Source organism: Melanotaenia boesemani, chromosome 24 (genome assembly GCF_017639745.1).
Source record: "Melanotaenia boesemani isolate fMelBoe1 chromosome 24, fMelBoe1.pri, whole genome shotgun sequence".
Lineage (NCBI taxonomy): Eukaryota > Metazoa > Chordata > Actinopteri > Atheriniformes > Melanotaeniidae > Melanotaenia > Melanotaenia boesemani.
The window spans coordinates 21,066,507-21,091,473 of record NC_055705.1 but is presented as its reverse complement, the minus strand read 5'-3'; the positions used below and the strand labels follow the sequence as shown (position 1 = coordinate 21,091,473).

Below are 24,967 nucleotides of genomic sequence, written 5' to 3'. Positions count from 1 at the left end.
AGCAGGAAGAGCAGTAAGCCGGGGTTTCGAGAACCTGACAGCTCGGCGGAGTGTGGACGCCCACTTTCCTCCCCTGCAGGGCCTGAAGCAGGAGGGTCGGGAGGGGTTGGAGATGATGGAGAAAGGCGGGTGGCGGTTTAGGAGGGATTTTTTTGCAGCCAAGGAGACGAGCAAAAGAGAAAGTGCCGTTTTATGAGGGTCGTTAAAGGAGACGGATCATCGCCTCAAACGACCCTGCACATATTAAATCCTGCAATCTGCCTCGGCTGTATCGGAGCTTCTGACAGACGCCCTACCTGTCACGTTGTTTATGTTGCTTTGTAAAACCAAGGCGTGAGCTGCATCCATCCTCCAACCCATCATTTATGCCCCGTTACCTCCCAATTGTCCATCACAATCAATAAGAAGTAAGCAGTTTAATGTGGGCTGCAACACGACTTGGACAGGGAGGCAGAGGTGACTGAGCTCTTCTTCACCCACTGAAATATACAGGGGGGGTAACTACTTGCAAATGTAAAGTAATAACACATTTAGTGCTCTTGAAAGTGTATGATATGTGGATGTAGCCACAGAAACATCACTCATTGTCTTCAGGTCAAGATCAAACTGATATTAGTGATATGATAATATCAATAATATAATAAAAGTTTGAACACTGTGTAAAATGTAAATAAAACTGAATGCAATGTTTTCCAAATTCTCACAACAGACCATAAATGACATATCAGATGTTGAAACGGAGACATTTTGATAATCTCACTATCTACAGTGTATGTAATCAAAAGATTAAGAGAATCAAGAGGAATCTCTGTGTGCACAGGGCAAGGTCAAATGTTGGTGATCTTTGGGCCCTCAGGCAGAAAACAAAATGTGCTGATTTACAAATCCCATCAACTTTTATTGTATTTTATTCCCAATACAACATAAACAACATGTCAGATGTTGAAACTGAAAATTTTACCATGTGATGGAAAATATGAGCTGATAGTGAATCTGATGGCAGCAACACGTCTGTAAAAAGTAGTTCCAGGGTGATGTTCAGCATGGTGTAAAAAGTAGTTCCAGGGTGATGTTCAACATGGTGTAAAAAGTAGTTCCAGGGTGATGTTCAACATGGTGGAAAAAGTAGTTCCAGGGTGATGTTCAACATGGTGGAAAAAGTAGTTCCAGGGTGATGTTCAGCATGGTGTAAAAAGTAGTTCCATGGTGATGTTCAACATGGTGTAAAAAGTAGTTCCAGGGTGATGTTCAACATGGTGTAAAAAGTAGTTCCAGGGTGATGTTCAACATGGTGGAAAAAGTAGTTCCAGGGTGATGTTCAGCATGGTGTAAAAAGTAGTTCCATGGTGATGTTCAGAACGGTGGAAAAAGTAGTTCCAGGCTGATGTTCAGCATGGTGTAAAAAGTAGTTCCAGGGTGATGTTCAGCATGGTGGAAAAAGTAGTTCCAGGGTGATGTTCAGAACGGTGGAAAAAGTAGTTCCAGGGTGATGTTCAGCATGGTGGAAAAAGTAGTTCCAGGGTGATGTTTGGCATGGTGGAAAAAGTAGTTCCAGGGTGATGTTTGGCATGGTGTAGCATCCCCTCTTCTTCTTACAACTATCTGGAAACATCTGGGAAGTGAGGAGACCAGTTGCTGGAGTTTTAGGAGAGGAATGTTGTCCCATTCTGGTCTGATGCAGGATACTAGCTGCTCTACAGTCCTGGACCTTGGTTGCTGGATATCTGCTTCCATGATGCTCCAGATGTTGTGTACTGGTGAAAGGTCTGGACTGCAGGCAGGCCAGTTCAGCAGCCGGACTCTTCTCCTGTGAAGCCATGCTGTTGTGATGGATGCAGGATGTGGTTCAGCATTGTCTTGCTGAAATCTGCAAGACCTTCCCTGAAAGAGACGTTGTCTGGATGGGAGCAGATGTTGCTCTAAAGCCTCCATGTACTTTTCAGCATTGATGGAGCTTCACAGATGTGGAAGCTGCCCACACAATAGGCACTAATGCAGCCCCATCCCATCAGAGATGCAGCTTTTCACCTGTCCACTGATAACAAGCTGGATGCTCCCTCTCCTCTTTAGTCTGCAGGACACGTCGTCCATGCTTTCCACAAACTAGTTCACATCTTCATCCAGGTTTCCACTTTGTCTCAGACCATTTTAAATGAGCTTTGGTTCAGAGAAGACGGCGCTGTTTCTGGATCCTGTTCACATTCTTCTTCTTTGCATGATGGAGCTTTAACCTGCATTTGTGGATTCCAGGGTGAACTGTGATCACAGACAGTGGTTTCTGGAAGTCTTCCTGAGTCCATGCAGTGGTTTCCAGTAGAGAATCATGCCTGCTTTTAATGCAGAAGATCACCAGCATCCAGTTTTGACCTTTGACCTTGTCCAATGCGCACAGAGATTCTTCTTGTTTCTTTGAATCTTTTGACTATACAGATCTACAGATCAGGGTTATTCATATCAGTTCCACAAGTGCCGCAATCCTGCAGGTTTTAAGTGTTTCCTCGTCACACCTGACTGAAATTAATGGGTCATTGTGAAGAAGTTGTCAACACACCGTTGGATCCATTTGATTACTATTTCCGTGTAAACGCGAAGGAGAATACTTTGATTCCGAATTATTTCATTCTGAATAATTAATTCCGAATGAAAGCACGTCATATAACTGTGGCCAATGTAACAGCCTTTAGCTGATGAAAACTAAATGACTCGCAGAACTAAACTATGACTAAAACTCATTGAAAATTTTGTCATAAGACTTTGAGTAAAAGTAAATAGAAATTTGTTGTGAAAATTAACGCTATTTTACAAGTTTGTCTTAGTGGGACATTGTCTTGACATTGCCCCATCGGAGCTAAATGCCTAACACTAACCCTTTTCATGAACTCATGTCAATACCAACTCTAAAACCAATTTTTACTCATCAAAATTTAATTTAAACATGAGTGGGTCCATTTTGTCCCCACATTCTAAAGTGGCCCCCAAAAGATTGTGGTGTTCAGTCAACACCATTATGTAAACAAACACATTCACACGTACACAAACACACTCCAACCCTCCAAAATCCCCATGAATTCAACCAGATTCTACATGACATTTAAGCTACTGATTACTTATAGTAATGCAGAATAGTTAATGTTCATTATTTAAGGAAACAATGTCAGTTTCTAATCTATATATTCAGTAGCTTATTATCTTAATTTGTCTAACTGAATTGTAAAATTCAGATTACATAATGTTAAAAAGCCTCCCATTTAAGTGAAGAAATGTGAAAACAATCATGGTTTTAAATGATCTCATGGGTCATTAATAAAACTCACCTTGTTGCCGTGTAGCAGTAGATTTTTTATGACTAGAAAGTATCTTTAATGTAAAAAATAAACCTGATAAACAAAAGAAGAAGCCTGAAGGCTCAAAAAGCTGTTTGAATAATACATATTCAATTTTGCCTTCACACAAGTCATCTTTTTGCAACAGTGGGTATCATCCATGAAAATAAATGCTTCTCAAGTGTAATATATGTTGGTAAATTGCCCATTAGACCTTGGGAGTGGTGTGCTATTTGCTATATGGGCAGTGGATTTTCTTTGAATACTTGACTGAAAGCGTACACAGTTTCTCTTTTGATTTGATGGGTTTTCTTTAGCTATCTGGAAAAGCATCTATTTTTGAATAGTTTGTTTTTGGCTCAACTGAATTTAAGATTAAAGAAAAATAAAAAGGTTTTCTTTTAGAGATGCTTCAATGTCCAGATTATCAATTTGCGATAAAGATGAGGCTCCAGCAGCTTCGATTTCAAATTGAAATTGGACAAAAACTTGAGGTGCCTTGATCGGGGTCCCGTTCCCCCCCCCCCCCCAAATCTCATCTGTAGGTCCTAAGGTTTGTTCAGGACTGGAGCAGCTTGGCAGCTATGAAGCAGAAACTTCTTCGACGCAGCGCCCTTCTCTTCCACACTCCTACCCTGGGCCTGCAGCAGCTGGCCACCGCCCAGCGCCCGCACTCGAGCACCAAAAGGTCAGATTCTTCACGGAAATATGTTCTTGAAGGAAACATGCTTTGACTTTCTCATGCACTTAATCTCCGTTCAAATCAGTTTCCAGTCATGGCCTGGGAGAGGTATTAGTCATGGCAACATTTCTATTTTTAAGATTGGCCTCTCTTTTCAAAAGACAAAACCGCAAAGGTTTGTGATCGGGTTCCTGAGATTTTCTTAACACACAAGAATCATGTCTGTGTAAACACAAACTAGAATCTTTTGCTGGCGGTGATGTGTGTCACATTATCTTGCATTTGTGCTCCCAGGTCCTGTTTACACCTGCGAACAGCACGACGACATTTGCTCTGCTGAATCTTATAAAATTTTTTGGTCTCTTAAAGCTAAATCTGCTTATTTGTGCAACATTTATGTCGTCAGCAAAGACATATAGATTACATTTGCTAGATAAACAATTCACACATGCAGTTATGTCTTTAGGTCTGATGAGGATGTGGTGCACGCTTTGGGTGTGTCTTTGCAAAGTTTCATCGCCCCCTACAGGCCTGGCATGCACACTACAGTGTTTCCTGCCTTATTTGTGTCTTCAGTCTCCACAGAGGTATTTTTCACTTCGCTGTTGTGTAAATGTAACTTTTTTTTAAATTCGCAAAGGGGCCACCATCATCCCCTGACCTTAACCCAACTAAGAACCTGTGTAGCATCCTTAACAGGAAGATCTATGAGGGTTGGGAGGCAGTAGACCTCCAAACAACAACTTTAGGAGGAAATTATGGTCTCAATACAATCCTGACAAAAACTGGACTTTCGGGTTCAGTGGATGAGAGAGTTGCTATGGTGATATCAGAGAAGGTCTCCATTATAACATGGATCTGGTTGATAAGCTTAATCCAATAAAAACTTATGGTTGATTGTTTTATGTAACGCACTTTGAATTGTCTTGTACATGTTCTATACAAATAAACTTGCCTTTAAATAAAAAAATAAAATTGTCCATGACAAGCCTCCATCATGCATAACTACAACTACTATACAAGAAAACTGACTGAAGTATGTTGATTCTAGAAAATAATGAAGTCAAAGATCCAGTTTTCTCTATTTCCTTATCAAACTGTGTTCACTAACCAAACATAATTTGTGGCACATTCATCTGCAGCCATTTAATAAATGGGTAAACTGTAACAAGGAAACAAAAATATGTCTACTTTATGAACAAATCAGTATGATATAATTTAACAAGGTGCATCCTTCAGCCTAGTTGGTATTTTGAATCGGTGGAAATCGAGAGATAAGTCAGTTCCCAACGTGTCAGAAACCATGAAGCACTGTGTGAGATTCCACTAAGAAACAAGCGGATTTGTACATACTAACTGCCCCAGGCATCGTGGAAGGCTGAATACCATCAATGTGTGTGTGCATGTTTGTGGGAGTATCAAAGGGTTAGCTGAGGCATGATAAAGGACGGGATGAACGCTGTGTGTGTGTGTGTACATGTGTGTTTTTTGACAACTGGCACACTAATTACAGCTGGCTTGAAAAGAGGCAGTGAGAGTTTGCCAATTATAGGGTAGTGTATGTGGGTATAAGTGAAGGAGAGTGTTTTCTCAACTGGGGAACACGTTTGGGTGCATGAACCTAATCAAGGTGTGAGTAGGAGGCAATTGGACCGACTTGATTTGATACCTGTTTGATTTATTCACTAATCAGAACCAATCAAGCTCCAGCTTTGGCTCAGCAGGGTGATCGTAGCTCACCATCCCTGCTCTGAGACGCTCAGTTTTCAAATACATCAAACATAATGCATTTTGCTTGGGTTTCCAACACTGATATGTTTTCGTCATAAGCCACTCACAGTTATTTACAGTGATTTTAAGAGTTTTTTAATCCAGTTTGCATCCTGCCCACTGTAAGCTGCTGCCATTCTTGAAATGGTTTATAGCTTCCTACAACACGCCATTACAATCACTGCAAAAAAAGTTGTTTTTCTTGTTTGTTTGTGTAGATGTAAACATTGATTTTATAATTGCAAAAGCTAAGACTCGTATAGACAATCAGTTTAACAAATCTGAACTAAAATACAGAAACAGCATCTGAAAAAGAGCACCGAAGGCGGTGTGAAGGCCTATTGAAATGCAAGCGTTTATTATTATTTTTATTTCGCACAATGAAATGCAATTTTGGGGGCCTTAACTCACCAAATTTTGCCTACCCCCGCATTGGAATGCGAAAAATTTTATAATTTGGGGTGCTCGGGACTGTTCAGCCAAAACTGAATGAGAGCGCCACCTATTTGTGATGTCCCTCCACTGCAAGTTATCAATCTTCATGAAAGTTTGTACACATGTTCTAAATCATCGGGCGAACAAAAAATGAAATTATGGCATAGGTCTAAAGCTAACAGGAAGTCGGCCATTTTGGGTCGAAGTTGCCATTTTGGCTTTTTACTGACATCGCATTTGAACGAACTCCTCCTAGAAATATTAACGTACTGACACCAAAATGGCTCAGGATGTTCAGAAAGCATGTGTGATCAAAACTGGTCAAACTTTCTCAAAGGAGAAAGGGCATGGTGGGGGCATGGCCTCAAACTTTTATATCTCGCCATGATAGATGACATTGTTATAACTTACAGATAAAACAACATATCTGAACTAAAATGGCCATGTATGATGCCATTTCCATGCTGACAACATCTACATGTCCAGATGTTGTCAACGCCATAGCCCGCCCCTTGGAAACAAGAAGTACCACATTTTGTACCATTGAAACCTTAAAAACCTACTCAAAGTCATCAGTATCATCCTTGATGAACTCATGACTGAATGTATAACAAACTTCTTACACCATCATGATTAAAATGGCTGCCTGTGAGGTTTCAGTCTTTCGCCATCAAACAGGAAGTGGCTATAATTCTGGAACCGGTTGACCAAAGGGCATGATATTTGGCAGTTGTCATTAAAGTCCCAACCTAAACATATTAGTATATTAATAAAGACAATAGCGCCACCTAGTGGCCATGTTGATATATGCAGATCTTTATAGCATGCTTTTGTCTGTATTTATTTCACACCATTGGTCATAACATGGTCATAAACACTTCTGATGTCATTATTGGGCCCACTGATGTACCAGGTGATCGTCAGGGGGAGACAATGATAACCCACGGCAGAAAACCACACTGGAATGTGTACGAGTGGACGAGTGAGCTTATGGCTGCAGGCGATAGCAAGTGTGCTGGGGGAGGGAGGTTGCCGGCATGATGTGGCGGTGCAATAGGCCGGAGTGGTGCCAGAGGTGCGAGGGCCTTCATCGCTGCTTGCAGCTTTAATTGTAATTAAATTTGAGAACCTTAAAAAAGCAGAAGTTTTGTCAGTTGCAGGTTTGTGTTAAGACAATGCCAAGGAGGGAAAGACATCAGTAATAATCTTAGAGAATTGACCATCAACCTGGTATGCATAACCATTGATGCTAGCAGCATGGCTATATCCTTGTAACCATGGATGCCTGCATCATGGCTATATGACTGTAACCATTGATGCTAGCAGCATGGCTATATCCTTGTAACCATGGATGCCTGCATCATGGCTATATGACTGTAACCATTGATGCTAGCAGCATGGCTATATCCTTGTAACCATGGATGCCTGCATCATGGCTATATGACTGTAACCATTGATGCTAGCAGCATGGCTATATCCTTGTAACCATGGATGCCTGCATCATGGCTATATGACTGTAACCATTGATGCTAGCAGCATGGCTATATCCTTGTAACCATGGATGCCTGCATCATGGCTATATGACTGTAACCATGGATGCTAGCAGCATGGCTATATCCATGTGACCATTGATGCTAGCAGCGTGGCTGGATAACTGTAATCATGGATGCTAGCATCACGGCTATATGATTGTAACCATGGATACTAGCATCATGGCTATATGATTGTAACCATGGATGCTAGCAACATAGCTATATCACTGTAACTACAGAATCTCTTTTCTTGTTTCTTTTCATTAGTGCATCCAATTATCTATCAGATTTGACCATTTCTGGCCAGATAAGGCAAAGCAAGATATATATTATACTCATTTGCTCCACTATACTGACAATGATATGTAGTATACTGGAAGGAGGATCAGCACCTCCAAATCCCAAACCAAGGTCCACAATGTCCTCTCCAGGTCAGGAATGAGGTCCTGCTCCTAGTGGAGGAGTTCAAGTATCTCAGGATTTACAGTTTTCAAACAAGGAAACCAGAGATGTGAAGGAGCATTTGGTCCACTCTTTCTACAGTTGGTGTTCACACAAGTCCTCCACAGTGGGAGGTTCTAAGCTGCCGCGCTCTCCTAGCTGGACATTTGAGAGAAGACCTTCATCTGTCCACAGAGGAGGCAAAAACACCTCCATCATCAGTAGATAGAAAGACCTCCTTTCTTTCATTTATTCCTTCAGTCCTTAGATCAGGGCTATTCAGTTTGGTCCTACGAGGGCCGTAATCCAGCAGGTTTTCCATGTATCCCTGTTTCAACACACCTGACTCAAATCAATTAGTCATTGTGCAGAAGTTGATTGGCTGTTAGATGCATTTAATTTGATGCAGGTGTGTTGAAGCAGGAATACATGGAAAACATGCTGGATTGCGAACCTCATAGGACCGAAATGAATAGCCTTGCCTTAGATCCTTCCTGTTCTCTCCAGGAATGAGAGTGGAGGAGTTCAAGTGTCTCGGGTTCTCTTTCATGAGCTGTGGGGAGTGACCAAAAGAAAAAGATCATGTATACAAGGATCTGAAATGGATTTCTGCTAGAAAGATTTCTCAATGAACGACGGACACTTTGATCGATGAGAAGACACAGCTGTTTACTGCAAGTGCAAGAGTTCACAGCACAGCCAGAAGACAGTTGAACAGGCCAGCCAACAGTGTTGGAACTCCTTCAATTTCAGTAAAGAGCTGTGTTTTCTCATTGATCTGAGTGTCCGTCGATCATTGAGAAACGAGTTTCCTCCACCGGTAGGAAGCCTCAGGGAATACCCTGGAAACACTGGAGAGACTTTGTCTCTCAGCTGCTCTGGGAACACCTTGCGATTCTCCCAGATGAGCTGGAGGAGTGGCCAGGAAGAGGGAAGTCTGGGTTACCCTGTTGCCGCCCCCACGACCCGACCTTAGATAAGTGGTATAATATTGATGGATGGATGGATGGATAGATGGAGTCTGCCGGTTAGAAAGGGGGACCTCAGTGGACCCCTAGATAATATCAAAAATATGTTTTTCTAATTTTTAAACATCCCTAGAACATCTGCCATAGGTGCTCTTGCAGTGTGCCATATTTTGTATGAGCTTCTCTTTTAGTTACCTGGATGATATTTGTGAGACATTCACAATCAGATGTACTTTTTCCAACCCTCTGATTCTGTGTACACCACCAAAAGTGTTTACGTCAATATTTCAAAATGCATTGTTGCAGATTTAATGCACACACATATAAACACCCAGAGCATGTTTTTCTAATGAAACCCAGAAAAGTGCTGACATACACTGGTGGTGAAAGAAAGTGGACATTGCACTGGGACAAAGTCACAACTTGCTCCAGACGTCAGAAAAGTCTCACTAACATCCTGCTGAGAATGTTGACATTATGGATGTACTCTGTTTGCTGGACTTTGGTATTTTTTATCATGCTTCTTAATAGGTTCTTCCTGATAGGTTCTTGTGGTGTGTCATATTGCCCTGCTGGTTAGGTTCCTTTTGACAGGAAGGGTCATCACCATGCACATAAATGCCAGGACTCAAGGTTTGGGATTGGGGAGGAAGGCATTGGGAGGTCATATGTGTTAATTCACCTGTCAGTGGTTTCAATGTTATGGCTAGTTGGTGTATACTTTAAAAAGTGAATTAGCAGTTCAGTGATTTAGTTTAGTTTAGTTTCCTCCAATTCTAGCAAATCAGCTGAGAATTTTTTCTGTCTGCCCCTGAAAAAGATTGCTGCTTTACAACTGTGAGACTGGTGGAGGAGATCAGCAATCAATCACAGCAGCTTCAGTTGGACAAGAGCGGAGCCGTTGCTTGTTAGTTTGATTCCACACAGCTGAGCGGTCTGGCCTCGGGGCTGAATCGCAGGCCAACCTGGGCAGAGCCGGGCTGCTGTGTGCAGCTCTGATGGTATACTGTCAGCTACCTGCTGCCAACCTGGCGCTGCAGCAGCCCCCTGCAGCTGTGCATCAAACGCAGACCAACAGAAAATCACGTCCAAAAGCTCCAGTTTTAGTCAAGTTGATGCTGCGTTTTGTCAGTGCTGCTCAAACCCTGCCATTTCTGTGTAAAATATTTACTTTTACAAAAGCTTTCAAAGCTATGGATGTCTGACAGGTTGGGAAATGCACTTGATAAGAATGATCTGATTCATGTTTTTACAGAGAATTTGAAGCTACCTGCTGCTATTAAATGATATGTTGCTGTTTTCACACTTTGACTTTCATTCAGATGAAATAAACATCTTTTTTTCTTTTAACTTTGTTCTGTCCAGCATCACAGCAAGCAAAATGATGGACTGACTGCTGTGATGCTCTGAACAGAGCGGCTTTGCCAAGGGGAGCTTAATGGGTACGAAAGTACTTGAACAACATTAACATGTATTTGCTAGCGTGCAGTCTTCCTCAGTGCTTTTTTAGGTATATTGCTTGGTTTTTGCCACCACATTACTATCATAAAATTAGCATGCAGTTTTTCCCCTACAACATTTTGTAGCCGAGGGGGTATTATTAACAGACCAATCAAGCAACAGGCACCATAAACAACAACAAATTATTATTCACCAATATGTACATCTATTAAGTTAAATGTGTCAGTGACACAATTTGCATTCTGGCATTTTACTTCATTGTCTCCTACACCACTCTCCTCCCCTGCTCCTCCACTTGACTCTCCTCCTTCCTCTGCCTCACCTCTGTCACGCTGTTCTGCACCTAGCCCTTGAGCTACTCCTGTTCAAGTCTGTGAATCGACTATCAAAACTCTAGTATTAAATTATTTGGTATCGTTCAGGACTCCTGCGTGAACCTTGTGCCATTGATGTTACCGGACCAGAACGCTCTTCCTCGGTTGCCTTTTGCTTTTTTTTTAAAAATATTTTAACAGGCTGATCTGGAATTGCAACCAGTGGTTAATACATTACTGTGTGTAGGTGATAACCTAGGCAAGGTAAGTTTATTTGTATAGCACAATTCATCAACAAGGTGATTTAGTTTTACAGAATGCAGGAAGAATAATTTAACATTAAAAAGAAATTTAAAAGGAAAAAGAATGTTGTTTAAAAAAAAAAAAAGACAGTATAAAAACATGATCAAGTTTAAAGATTCCAGCTTAAAAGAACCAGATGCAGATCTGGACTTCTAAATAAAAACTAGTGAAATGCAGCAGAGAACAGGTGGGTCTTTAACCTGGATTTAAATAAACTGAGTGTTTCAGCTGATCTGAGGCTTTCTAGGAGTTTGTTCCAGACATGTGGAGCATAGAAGCTGAATGCAGCTTCTCCATGTCTGGTTCTGACTCTGGGAACTGATAAGAAACTGGATCCAGATGACCTGAGGGTTCTGGTAGGTTCATACTGGGTCAAGAGGTCTCTGATGTAATTTGGTCCTAAACCATTCAGAGCTTTATAGACCAGCAGCAGAATTTTAAAATCTGTTCTCTGACAAACAGGCAGCCAGTGTAAAGACCTCAGAGCTGGACTGATGTGGTCCACTTTCTTAGTCTTAGTGAGGACTGGAGCAGCAGAGTTCTGAATAAGCTGCAGGTGTCTAACTGATGTTTTAGGTAGAACCTGTAAAAACACTGTTACAATAATCAAGCCGACTAAAGATGAAAGTATGATTCCCTTCATGTGTTTTTCAAAGTTTAGGCCTGAGTCCATCACTACACCCAGATTTCTGGCCTGGTTGTTGGTTTTTAGGTGTTTAGACTGTTTAAGCTTCATTAGCCTACGTTAGGGGTAACACTACATAACACCGTGTTTGCTGTTCATAATCAATATATTTATCGGAATTTCTATTCAACTTATGAAATCTAAAGCAACTCTGCCTTGCCTATGGTCTTCACTAATGAAGTTTAATTAGGCCCTGCCTCTCTTCCCGTCGCGGCATGCTGTGCTCACATCAGATATCTGACAGCAGAGAGATATTTGACCACTACTTGTGGAGGTGACAGTACAGGTTCAATTAAGACATTTTGATGTTATCCACTGAAACTATTGAATTCTCTGCATTTTAAAAGGCGTGGCCGTCCGCTACAGCTGGGTCAAAGTAGGGAAACACAGAGCATGTATGTTTATCTATGTTAGTCAAGGTCGCTCTCCTTGAGCTGGGTTCCGTCTGAGGTTTTTATGTTGAAAGGGAGTTTTTTTCTTTTCAACTGTCGCATGTGGCCCTGTGCATGCTCAGGATGGGGTATTGAATCAAAGTCAAGCTTGATGCCATCCATTGGTTTCCTTAGGTAATCCTCTTTTTTAAATGGCTGATATGATTACTGATTGGATCACAATGAATTGACTTTGTCTGTAAAGTGCTCTGAGATATTTTTTTTATGAATTGGCGCTATACAAATAAAGCTGAATTGAATTGACAGCATAAAGAAAAAGAGTGTTGCTGTTAGTAGCTAAAGCTTACCAATAAAACACTGTTTAAATAAATGAAATGGCCACTTATGTTTGAAATCATGCTTGATTACCCTTGACAGGTGTGTGTGTGCCAAAAATATGGACTTATTCAGTGAGCCTGCTTATCTTTGTTAATATTGGCAGAAGAGATTTCAATCATAACAGAAAGCATAATTCATCAGGAAGCTGCAGCAGCCACCTTAGTATACAGGATTATTGCCCAAGCTCCTTGTTGCATGAGAAAAAAAATGCAAATAAACTCACACACCCAGAAGTGCAGTTGGACTCCAGTTTAGTGCAAGGTATCTCATTTCATCCAGTCTCTGTGCCGCGGCCGTTTGAAGTACAGGAAGCTCTTGTGTTTGATGGAGACTTACCTTTTCCTCATCTCCACTCAGCTTCCAGAGAAACTTCTTCTTTTTGATGTGTTTCCTTTCCACTTTCTGCCTTCTTCTGTCCTTCTTTCCTGCATTTTTTCTTCCTCCTACTTTCCTTCTATCTTTCTCCAAAGTAAACCATTTTTGCCAAAAGGAGGTGGTGTAACTGCATCTGTTATGTTGCAACCTTATGCTAAAGACACACATAGAATTACAGAAATCCGTACAAATTTATTAAAAAAAAAAAGTGAAAAACTGATATATCTCTAGTGCTCAGAGCCTTTGTCGTGACATTTAAGTATTCAGCTCAGGAGTTGTCCATTTCTCTCGATCATCTTTCAAATATGTAATTGTACTTTTTTATATTGTATTAAATTTTGTCTTTTGATTTATATTGCTTTCATGCTTATTCGAAATAAATTCAACTAGACAATCTTTGATATGGTTCAACACCTTGATTGGAGTCCAGCTGTATTGAATTCAAACTGATTGGACATGGTTTGGAAAGGCCTCGCAGCCCACAAATTCTAAAGCCTGGTACACACTTAAAGATTTTCAGGCTGTTTTTGTCCAGATTTTGCCTCTTTCCAACTACGGATGGCAAACGCCCGATTATCCTGACTCTTATAAGATTATCTGTACAATTATCATTTGGTCTGAGGTGTTACGAGAAGATTTGTCCGGATAACCCGCTCCGAAATGGGATGTAGCCGACAATCAGGAATATTGAACATGTTCAATATTTCAGAGCTGATTTCTGAGGAACGACAATGATTCGTAAATTGTGACTTTGTGGATGGTGACGTGGTACGAAATGTAGCCAATCAGAGAGCGAGCTGGCTGGGGAACAAGGAAGTAAATAAAGTCCGTGTTCACGCCGTCTCCAGTCTGTTATTTTTTCCAGTTCTGGCTTTTTCTGTAAACAATAGTCCCAAGACCACCATCATTCCCTCGTCCTATATATCCACTTCCATGCTGTGTGTTGTGTTTTCTGTTTGTTACTGTGTTTGTTCTTCTTCGTTTTTTGACGGTTGTTGCTATGTTTCTTTTTCTTTGTTTTTTTTGCTGGTTCTTTTTTGTTAGATCATGTTTGGTCACGTGAGATGTCCGGCTCGGAGGACTAGATTGTGTTTGAGTTGCGGGACAGCATCGTTATGTGTGTGTTGTTCTGTGATTAGATTATCGGAGCACACCTCACACATTGTGATCAAAACTGTTAAATGCCTGATTTTTTTTATCTTCACATGTGAGGTCTCAACCAAATAAAAGATCTCATAAGATTAAAAAAATCATTGTGTGTACCAGGCTTAAGGTGGTTTTTACACTTAAAAGTCTGCTGGAGTTGGTTCGATTGGGGGGTCAAAATATTAGCCGATCTAAGTTTGTTTCACACTACAATCAGGTAAACCTTTGAAAAAGAAAATATTTAGCTCCTCACATGAAGTCTTGCCATGGGTCCTCATACATGGCAGCTGACATATCACATGTCATCTCTGTTGACTCCTCAGTCGACAGAACCTCAGTGGTTCTGTTGACTGAGGAGGGGAAACCAGACACTTTCTTTGACAGTGTGAGCAGCGTAGTGCGGTGGTGTGACCAGAATGCCCTCATACTGAATCCCACCAAGACAGAGGAGGTCATCTTTGGGACCACACAACATGGTCATTATACATAACAAACCCATTAAACTATCTGCAACTATCGGCAACAGCCGAATGACTTTGTCCACCTCAACGCAGCCACTCCGCCTGGGTTTGTTTACATATCGAAATCTCGCAGCTCAGGTAGAGGAGGCGGTCTCGCGATGATTCACCGCCAGCAGTGGAAAGTAAAGCCACTTGAAGCTCCTGAGATTAATTCATTTGAATACACAGTGTCTCAACTATGTGGTCCGACTCCAACTATTTTATGTACTGTGTACCGACCTCCTAAACCCAATAAGGACTTTTTAAATGATTTTGCATCTATCCTGGCGTACCTGTCCTCACTCTCTCCAAACCTGATCATTCTTGGCGATCTGAACATTCATATGGACAACAGCAATAATCTCCTCTCCAGAGACTTTGGGTCCTGCCTGAACAGTTTTGGACTACATCAATACATAAACTTCCCCACTCACTGTAAAAATCATATTCTGGACTTGGTTTGCTGCTCCGGTTTAACACCTAATGACTGTAAAGCTCATCATTTCCCCCTCTCTGACCACAAACTTATTTCTTTCAACATAAGTGTGTCTCTTTCCAAAATCCACCCTCTCCGTTACATTTCTTTCAGGAAAATCAAGGACATTAATCCGGATACATTTTCATCTGCCATAAATAACCTCCCCACTGTAAGCAGTATCTCGTCTCCAGATATATTAGTCTGTAACTATAACAAGAACCTCTATAATCTACTTAACACTTTTGCTCCAATCAAACACAGACATGTTTCCTTTTCCCGTTCTGCTCCATGGTTCACTCCTTCCCTCTGCAAACTCAAAGCTAAAGGGCGCCGGCTTGAACGCCTTGCCAAGAAAACTGGACTCAGTATCCATAAAGATATGTATAATAATCACATTCTTCTATACAAAGACTGCATTAGATCAACTAAATCTGCATACTACTCTGCTATTATCTGCACTAATGAAGGAAATTCCAAATCCCTCTTTTCTCTGTTCAATAAAATTACAAGACCCCCGGACTCTTTTCCCTCACATCTCAACTCAACTGACTTCTGTAACTTCCTTTTGTCCTACTTCACTTCAAAAATCGACAACATCCACCAACAACTCACTTCCGAAGGAGCTGCAGCTTCCACTGCAGACTTTCTTCCTCCATCTTTCTCCATCATTCATTCATTCTCAAGCTTCACCCTTCCTTCTCAAACTGACATATCTGAACTGATTCGGAAAGCCAAACCTTCCACCAGCCCACTTGACCCGATCCCAACAGTCTTGGTAAAGTCCTGTCTCTCCTCACTCTCTCCACACATCACTGCCATAATTCACTCCTCCCTCATGACCGGACATGTTCCACTGGCCTTCAAATCAGCTGCCGTCACACCGATCTTAAAAAAACCTGGCGCTGATCCATCTGACCCTAATAACCTCCGTCCAATTTCCAATCTTCCCTTCATCTCCAAAATCCTTGAAAAGGTTGTTGCCTCCCAGCTTCACCAACACCTCTCTATCAATAATCTGTTTGAACACTTCCAGTCCGGCTTTCGTCCACTCCACAGCACAGAATCAGCTCTTCTGAAAATAACAAATGACCTTCTGATGGCAGCTGATTCTGGCCTCATCACCATCCTTATTCTCCTCGATCTTACTGCAGCATTTGACACCATTTCTCACAGCACCCTCCTTAATAGACTGGCATCCATCGGCGTCTCTCATACTCCTCTTACCTGGTTCACTTCATACCTGTCCGACCGCACACAGTTCATTCACATTAAGGATCATTCATCACAATCACTCCCCGTAACAGCCGGTGTACCCCAAGGTTCTGTCCTGGGGCCTCTTCTGTTTATCATTTATATCCTCCCGCTTGGTCACATTTTCCGCAAATACAATATCAACTTTCACTCTTATGCAGACGATACACAGCTCTACATCTCATCAAAACCAAATTCTTCTGTTCCGCCTTCATCCCTCTCTGACTGTCTTCTTGAAATCAAGACATGGTTCTCTTCTAATTTTCTTAAACTCAACAGCAGCAAAACAGAAGTTCTCCTTGTCGGCACACCCACCACTTTAACCAAATCTCACAGTTTCTCTGTTAACATTGACAGCTCTTCTATTCTCCCCTCCCCTCAGGTAAAAAGTCTCGGCGTCATTTTCGATAGCACCCTTTCATTTCATTCACACATTAATAGCATCACTCGGTCTGCCTACTTCCACCTCCGAAATATCAACCGCTTGCGTTCATCTCTCACTCCACATGCTGCAGCTATCCTCGTCCACAGTCTGGTCACCTCAAGAATCGATTATTGCAATTCACTTCTTTTTGGTCTCCCCGATAAATCACTTCATAAACTACAGCTTCTTCAGAACTCTGCTGCCCGGATTATCACTTGCACACCTTCTTTTCAACACATCACACCGGTTCTCAAACAACTTCACTGGCTCCCAATAAAATTCAGAATCAACTACAAGATCCTGCTTTTCACCTTCAAATGTCTCCATAATCTGGCCCCTCCATATCTGTCTGACCTACTCCATATAGCTACTCCCTCCCGCACTCTCAGATCATCTTCCTCCATTCACCTTTCTGTGCCCCGTGCCCGTCTCACCACCATGGGGAGCAGAGCCTTCAGTCGCTCTGCTCCCCAGCTCTGGAACACACTCCCACCTGAACTCCGTAACATCGACTCACTTCCATCATTCAAATCACAACTTAAAACTCATCTGTTTAAACTGGCCTTCTCACCTTAATGTTTTTAACTGTCTGCTGCATGATGTTTGTTTTGATGTTTTGTTTTATGTTTTAACTGATTTTAATTGTCTTTTGTGAGGTGACCTTGGGTCTTGAAAGGCGCCTTGAAATAAAATTTATTATTATTATTATTATATATATAAATATGTATATAAATATTTGGGAGTGCACATGGACCCTTTCATAGTTCATAGTTCCATCATGTGGATTACATCTGTAAAAAAATACAGCAGAGGATCTACTTTTTTAGGAGGCTCAGGTCTTTTGGAGCCAGCAGGGACATCCTCCAGTTTCTGCAGCACCACCATACTAAGCATCCTGCAATATGGAGGTCCAGTTTGGCTCTGTGGCCTCTCTGTCAAGCTGAAGTCCAGGATTCTGAAACAGCTGAACATCTGCTCCAAGGAGGTTTGTCCACCTGTGGAGAGCTGTTTCTTTAATGGCTGGTCTGTACAAACCCTTAGACTGGCAAATAAGATACCCTGCATGAAGAGTATCAGCGTCTTCCATCGGGCTTCAGGGTGTTTTTTTGCATGAGGAATAAATATAAACACTCATTTATTTCACACACCATCACACTGCTCAGTCGGTAGCATTTTGTATACATTTTGTATGAGGGTTAATATATCCAAATGTCTTGGAATGACCTAGTCCAGGAGTAGATAACTCCGGAATTAGAGACCTGCAGTCTTGGCCAACATTGCCCATTCCTGACTTAAACATTCATTTTAAAAACTTTTTCCTACTCTAATACACCTGATTCAAATTAAATGGCTCCAACAGCTTATCAAGTTCTTCTCATTGACTCATTCATTTGTAACAGGTGTTTTAAAATAGAGAAACATCTAAAACTGTCAGGACTGTGGCTCTTGTTGACTAGAACTGCTTCCCATGACCGAATCAAAGCCCAGACTTCCATTAAACTCAGAATCTGTGGCATGACAAAGTTAATCCTGTACACCAGGGCTACTCAATTTGGTCCTACGAGGGCCGCAGTCCAGCAGGTTTTCCATGTATCCCTGCACCAACACACCTGAGTCAAATTAGGTGGCTCTAACAGCCAATCAGGTTCTACACAATGACTCATTAATTTGACTCAGGTGGGTTGGTACAGGAATACATGGAAAACCTGCTGGATTGCTGCCCTCGTAGGACCGAACTGAGTAGTCCTGCTGTACACCAACAAAACCCATCCAACTTGAAGGAGGTGGAAGAGTTTTGCAAAACCCCAGTGAATGGACTAACAGCTGTGACATAAGTCAGCTTTACAAACTTACTGAACACCAGTGATGGTCAACTCCGGACCTTAAGGGCCACTGTCCTGCAGGTTTTAGATAATTCCCTTCTAAAACAAGTCTGGTTCAAATGATGTCATTCTCCAACAGCTTGTCAAGTTTTGCACTAGCCTCTTAATGACCCACCAGTTTTACTCAGGTGTTGTAGCAGGGAAACATCTAAAACCTGCAGGACAGTGTTCCTCGAGGTTCTGAGTTGGTTAACCCTGTTTTAGATGTTTCCCTGCTGCAACATACCTGGTTCAAATCAAATATCTCCAACAGCTTGTTGTCAAGTTCTGAACAATGACTAATTAATTGAATTAGGTGTGTTAAAACAGGGAAACATCTAAAACCTGCAGTACTGCAGCAACATTGCCCATCCTTGGCATAAACAGTAATTTTATAAACTTTTTTTTTTATTTACCAATATGGACCATTTTTTTATTTGAACCCCAAATAAATCAATTGAATTTACAGGTTGCAACAGAAAATAGTAAAAATGAAAAATAAGAGGTAAATTTAAATTACATTTGGAATAAATATCTAGTAGCCTGTTATTCCAGTATGTAGAGCATGTTCAGGGTAAAACAAAAATGGTGTTTTGTTGTCTGGGTTTGTTTTAGCTCTGTAAGGTTGTAGAAATAGCAAGACACTAAATTTCTGCAGGTTTAGTAGACAAGTCTGACCCTAGCCTCCCTGTGGAGGAAAGAGGAAGGATAATTGCTCTGCAGAGACCATCAGAGGGCTGTTTCATTCCTCTGTGGGAACTCTTTATTTTTCCTGGGGATTTCTGGTGATTGTTCACTTTTCTTTTAGACCCACTAAAATTTCCTTTCATTGGAGACAAACATCTCTATAATTCCCTTTTTCTTCTGTTTTTTTTACAGATAGACAGATCAGCATGTATAATTCTATGCAATTTTTGACTCCGATGCCTAGCATCAGTGTTACAGGAGCCATAAAAACCAGCGGTGAAGCAGATGGATTAAATTTGATGATTGACGATCCCTATGGGGAAATTAGATTGCAACAGCAGCATTAGTAATGGCATTCATTACAGGAAGAAGAGAAACAAAATATAAACAAATTGAAAAGAAAATAAGGACTTAAAAGAAGAATTGGAGCATTTAAGCTAAATTGGTGCTAGTTCTGCCAGCTCTGTGGGTGGTGGTGTTTGTTACATTAATGTGGTTAAGTCCAGAATAGATAACTTAGAACACAGATATGATAGACCAACCTTAAATGTTTTCTCATATATTTCTGATGATGTTGCTATCCAGAGAGAGTTTTTCATTCCATCTGTTTGCAACTACACCCCCATGCTCCACAAATGAATCAGCTCTCATCATCAGGCTCTCTAGTTATGTAACATGCATATCTTCTATTCCCTCACAACCCAATTTTTCCAATTTCGCAGGTACGTCAGCAGAGATGAGGTGGCCCAGGCCTCCCTGACTAAGGCCCAAGAGGAGGGAGGCAGCGTCCGACTGGTCACCAAGGAAAACTTCTTTACAAAGAGAAAATCTGTCTCTTCATTAATGCCATTTTCTTCAAAGAGGTGAGTTAACCCTTAAAACTCTGCTAGATCCATTATGAGCTAGAATTATGATAAAGCCACTTCCTGTCAAACTTTCCACAAATCAAATAGCTTTAATCAGAGATCATCAGTCGTGCTCCTCGAAGGCCGGGGACCTGCTGCAACCCACCAGACTCAAATCAGTGGGTAATTAGCAGACTTGTAATGAGCTTGAGGTCTAATTCTGAATCACTGTTTTGCAGCAGGCAAACCTCTAAGAGCTGGGATATACTTGCTGTGAATGCAAGTGTACACGTCAACGTTCCTTTACACTTGTTTATAAACTTGCATAAACAATCAGTACTGGAGGTCACCACTAGGGGCAGTATATTCAGCACTTGGACTTGGAAATAGTGAAAATTCAATCAACTGGTCACATTGTATTTCAGGGGCATCAACCCCCGAAACACTTCCAATCTGTTGCCAACTGCTTGACACACTTGTCTATCCCTGTGTAACCTGGAGGAAAAATCTTACAGATGCTGGTAGTTGTAAACAAGTTCCGAGAGAAAGTCTTCAAAACTATCCGCCATTGTGTTTACCTTGGACCTGTCATGTTCCTGCTCTTGTTTATGAGTGCTTGTAGTGTTCAAGTCAATACTGCAACTTGCGCATGCAACATGTTATCCCGTGTCTACGCGAGCGGCCTACGGGCCAAACAAATGCTAGAAACGCGTGACAGCCATGATACCTACATGGACACGCCGTTAACAGCAAGTATATCCCAGCCCTAAAACCTACAGGACACCAGCCCCTGAGGACCAGGTTTGAGGATCCCTAGCTTAAATTGGCCTCTTAGAGATCTGAACTCTAAGAATATTTAGAGCGACTTCACTCAGTAAAACCGTCTTTATTCACTTCTATAGAAATTTCAGACGTTTTTTTTTTTTTTATTTTTCTGTTTTTTGTCTCAGTGTTTTGGTCATTTATGGAAAATTTGTCCTCAAATGCGATGAGACTTCACAGATGGGTGTAGATGTCACATAAATGTTTAAATGACTGTTGCTCAAGTAAGACGACAGAAATTACATCTGAAGGGGTGGATTTGTAAAACGGTGGATGCTGCAAGTTTAAAACTTAACATCAGGCGACGTGTCATGTGAAAATGAAAGAACAAACAAATGACGAAAGAAAAACTTATAATTATTATTAAGAATTACTGCAACATAAAATCATAAAGAAATTAAAAAATGCAGTGGGAAGAAGTATACTCTTTTTCTTTTTTTTGGAAATCCCACTCCTTTCTGCTCATCATTGTTTATATTTATCTTTGTACTACATTATATCCATATTCTACATTATTATCCAAATTAATAGATATATATACCACCTAAAGTTCCATATCAATAAATACTGCGTCCATAAAAAAAATATGTATATATATATACACACACACATGCCCATATACATACATATAAACTAATAATATATAATATCCCTTGTGTTAGACTATTTTTATCCCTCATCTTCCATGTACCTTGTCAGAATAGATCTATTCTGTATCTGTTTTTAAATAGATTCATGTTTGTGCTTTGCTTTATCTTTATGATAAAACTTTGTGATTTGCTAATGCAAACTATTAATCATTCAGCTCTACCTTTATGGTGCTAAATTTATTAACAGATTTATTTGACATCATTTTAGCTTCATAATTTGACAACTGACGTCCTGAAAATTAACATCTGGATGGTGACTGGGATTTAAAGGGTTGCATTTCTACATGGATTTTTACATTAAAAAAAAACTACAGGTGGACCAAAATAGCAACAAATTGGTTGGAGTTTTAAGGTTTAAAGGGAAAACGTGGGTGGATGTTATACACAGGAGAGGTTATGTTGCTCTCAGGTCTTTAAAGTCTGTTCACAGCTTTCATTTCACACATTTTATACCACATCTAACATCTTCCAATCTGGATACAGTTCTTCCTGAAAGCCATGCATCTGTTTTCTGTTCAGATCCAGTCTTGTTTGTGGTGGAAGATGAGGTTCCAGGGTCTGTTTATAAAGGTGGTTTGTCTCATCATGTGGTTTGCACTTTGGGATTCGGACTATTTTCATTTTCTCTCCTTCAGCTGTCTCCATGGAGATCTGTATGTGCCTTGCAGCTGAGGCACAAAGGCCTGCTGAGTGTGTTTATACAGTAAATATAGACCATAATACAATTTACCCGTTTAGATGCAATGGCCAACTCACCCCAGAAGGTCATATCGCTATGGAAACCTAAAGGAAGCACACTCCCTCGCACTTGTGTACACAAATACACAACAACCAGTGTTACCTACAAAAGTGCCTGAAGGATGTTACAGAGAATGTGAAGCTGATGTCATGTTGATTTGTTTAGACGCCATATTGTATTTTAGCTTGCTTCCAGGCTGACGTTGGTATACTCAGACCCTGAAATATAGATTTCAGGATACCGTCTCGTTGCTCAAGCTCAAAATCAGTCATCTCTTCTCTAATCCTCATAAACAAATGTTAATATATAAGTCTACTGCATCCAACATAACACATTTAATGGAATATAACACTCTATATTGATAATAAAAATGTGACCCATAAAAGTTACTACACGACTCCATAAAATTACCACATTGCTGAATGTGTTTTGAAATGTTATCATTTGTTTTAAAATTTGGCCATTTAATTTGATCCTGAAATTCAACCACTCCTAGTTCATCCTCTGTTTTTTTTTTCTCCATAACCTCCCTTCAGTTTGGCCATTTTTAGCTTAGCCTAAAGGACCAGTCTAATCAGGCAACAGTGTTCATAAATGGACTATAAAATCTAACAAGTTGGCTTTACTACAAAAAAATTCTGCAAACTCAACTCAAAAAAAGTTATAGAAACTTGAGTTAACGTTTAGTTTTTACCACCTAAATTAACTTAATAAATCTAAGTATTCTGTAAATTAGATATGATGCTCCAGAAAATCCTTTCATTTTCAACAAAAATGACAGTTTTAAGTTCACTTTACTTGGATTAAATGATTAGCTTAAATTATTCTTTCATCTTTGCATCAGTAATTTTGTGTGGATGTGGTTTTTGCTAAATGTTTGTCCCGCCACCGACCTCTCGGTTACATTGCAGCAGTTGACTGTATAGTGGTACCTGTGGAGGTAGCGATCATCAAGAGTAACGTGTAACACAACACACTATAGAAATATAGTGCAGTAGAAGGTATAGGTATTTGCTGTAAAATGTAGTGAAGTAAAAATTAAAAAACAACTAAATCTACTTAAGACGCCTGAAAACCTTTATTAACCACTGATCAGATCTGACACGTCTACATTAACTTCTAAAATGTGATATCTGAAAAACTCTGGTCATTTTCCATCCATTTTCAGGTTTCTTTCAGAGTATGTACGTAGTGATGTAACTTCCTGTTATTTTCCATTCTGTGTTGAACGTGGCTCACAGCTTAACGGTGCTAATGTGGGAGCTAATTAGCCTGCAAATTAATCTACATGTGAATGCTTTACTTGTCTCAGCCAAGTTTTAGCTGTCAGACGGACTCACATGTGACTGTAGAATACTTTGGTAAACAGAGGAATTCAATGTCCCCTCCATAACGCCACGGTATCCAGGGCCTGTGGCGGCAGAGAAAAACCCAGATCATCATCCCTTCACCTCCATGTTTGATTGTGAGATTTAATTTTTTTGCACACTGGTTCTGCAGTTTGGCTTCATTTGGCTATATATAATGTTCACCGGATGCTGTCTTATTTTAAGAACTTGTAAGAAGCTAATTCTGTTTTTATAATGTCCTAATATGTAAAACTTTACCCGTCGGTTAAACCAAAAGTAGAAGTGTTGCAAAAGCGAAGTTGTGAGCAAATCATTGCAAAGCGTTGTGGCTAATTACAGCAACTCTAGTCAATCAATGTGCCCACCAGGCCCACTGCGCAGCATTTCTGAAGCATTGTAACGCTCCGTCTCCCCCAAAACACATGGTTGTTCTATTTCTGCCGCTTATAAACCGCATCTGCCTCGAGCACAGCGGATCATTCAGGCAGGAAGTCAAGCGATTAAAAGCAAAGTAGATTCGATCTATTTTAAAAACACTCTGCAGACTTTGGATCGCATTTTACTCTGAAACATCAACATTACAAAGCAGCCATAAAAAATTAAACAAACACAATTTGAACCAAAAGTATTTAAATAAATATGCTGCCCTTGCAATGCGTTACGGAGCAGAGCTAGCCAGCTAGCTACCAATGTTAAGCATCTTAAAGAATCCTCAGAGCTTAGTCTTACTTGTGAATTTTACTGAAAAAGTTGTTTCAAGTTGTAAAACTGTAACACAATATACATAAGATATGTAATTTCTAAGGAAAAACACAATATTAGTTGAGCCTAACACCAGTTTGCCCACAAGGCTCATGCAGATAACAAGCTAGCATGGTAAAATAAAATCTACAAAAAAAAAAGACAAAACTCAAAAGTATTTTAAAAAGAGAAAATTAGTCCCTTATGACAAAAAGATATTCTTACAGAAAAAAATAATATCCAAGACTCACTAAAAATGTGATGAAAAGCGCTGTTGCTCTACACCTGCAGTTACAAAAATGTCCTCTAGGTGGCCACTTGCACAAAGCTCAACATACAAGCACATGACACACAGGTTGGACTGACCAAATAACCTCTTGCTGGTTTATTGTTCTCCTTAAATACCCATAAGTA

The 24,967-nt window shown here is 40.5% G+C and overlaps 1 protein-coding gene across 2 annotated transcripts in view; it reads left to right on the top strand.

Annotated features, from left to right (window-relative positions):
- Positions 1-24,967, top strand: part of zranb3 (zinc finger, RAN-binding domain containing 3) — a 119,693-nt gene that overhangs the window by 82,568 nt on the left and 12,158 nt on the right. For both annotated transcript variants that reach the window (XM_041978486.1, XM_041978487.1), the window contains exons 17-18: positions 3,869-4,011; positions 20,130-20,270. In XM_041978486.1, the coding sequence (XP_041834420.1) occupies positions 3,869-4,011; positions 20,130-20,270 (284 nt within the window). The remainder of the gene's footprint in view (positions 1-3,868; positions 4,012-20,129; positions 20,271-24,967) is intronic.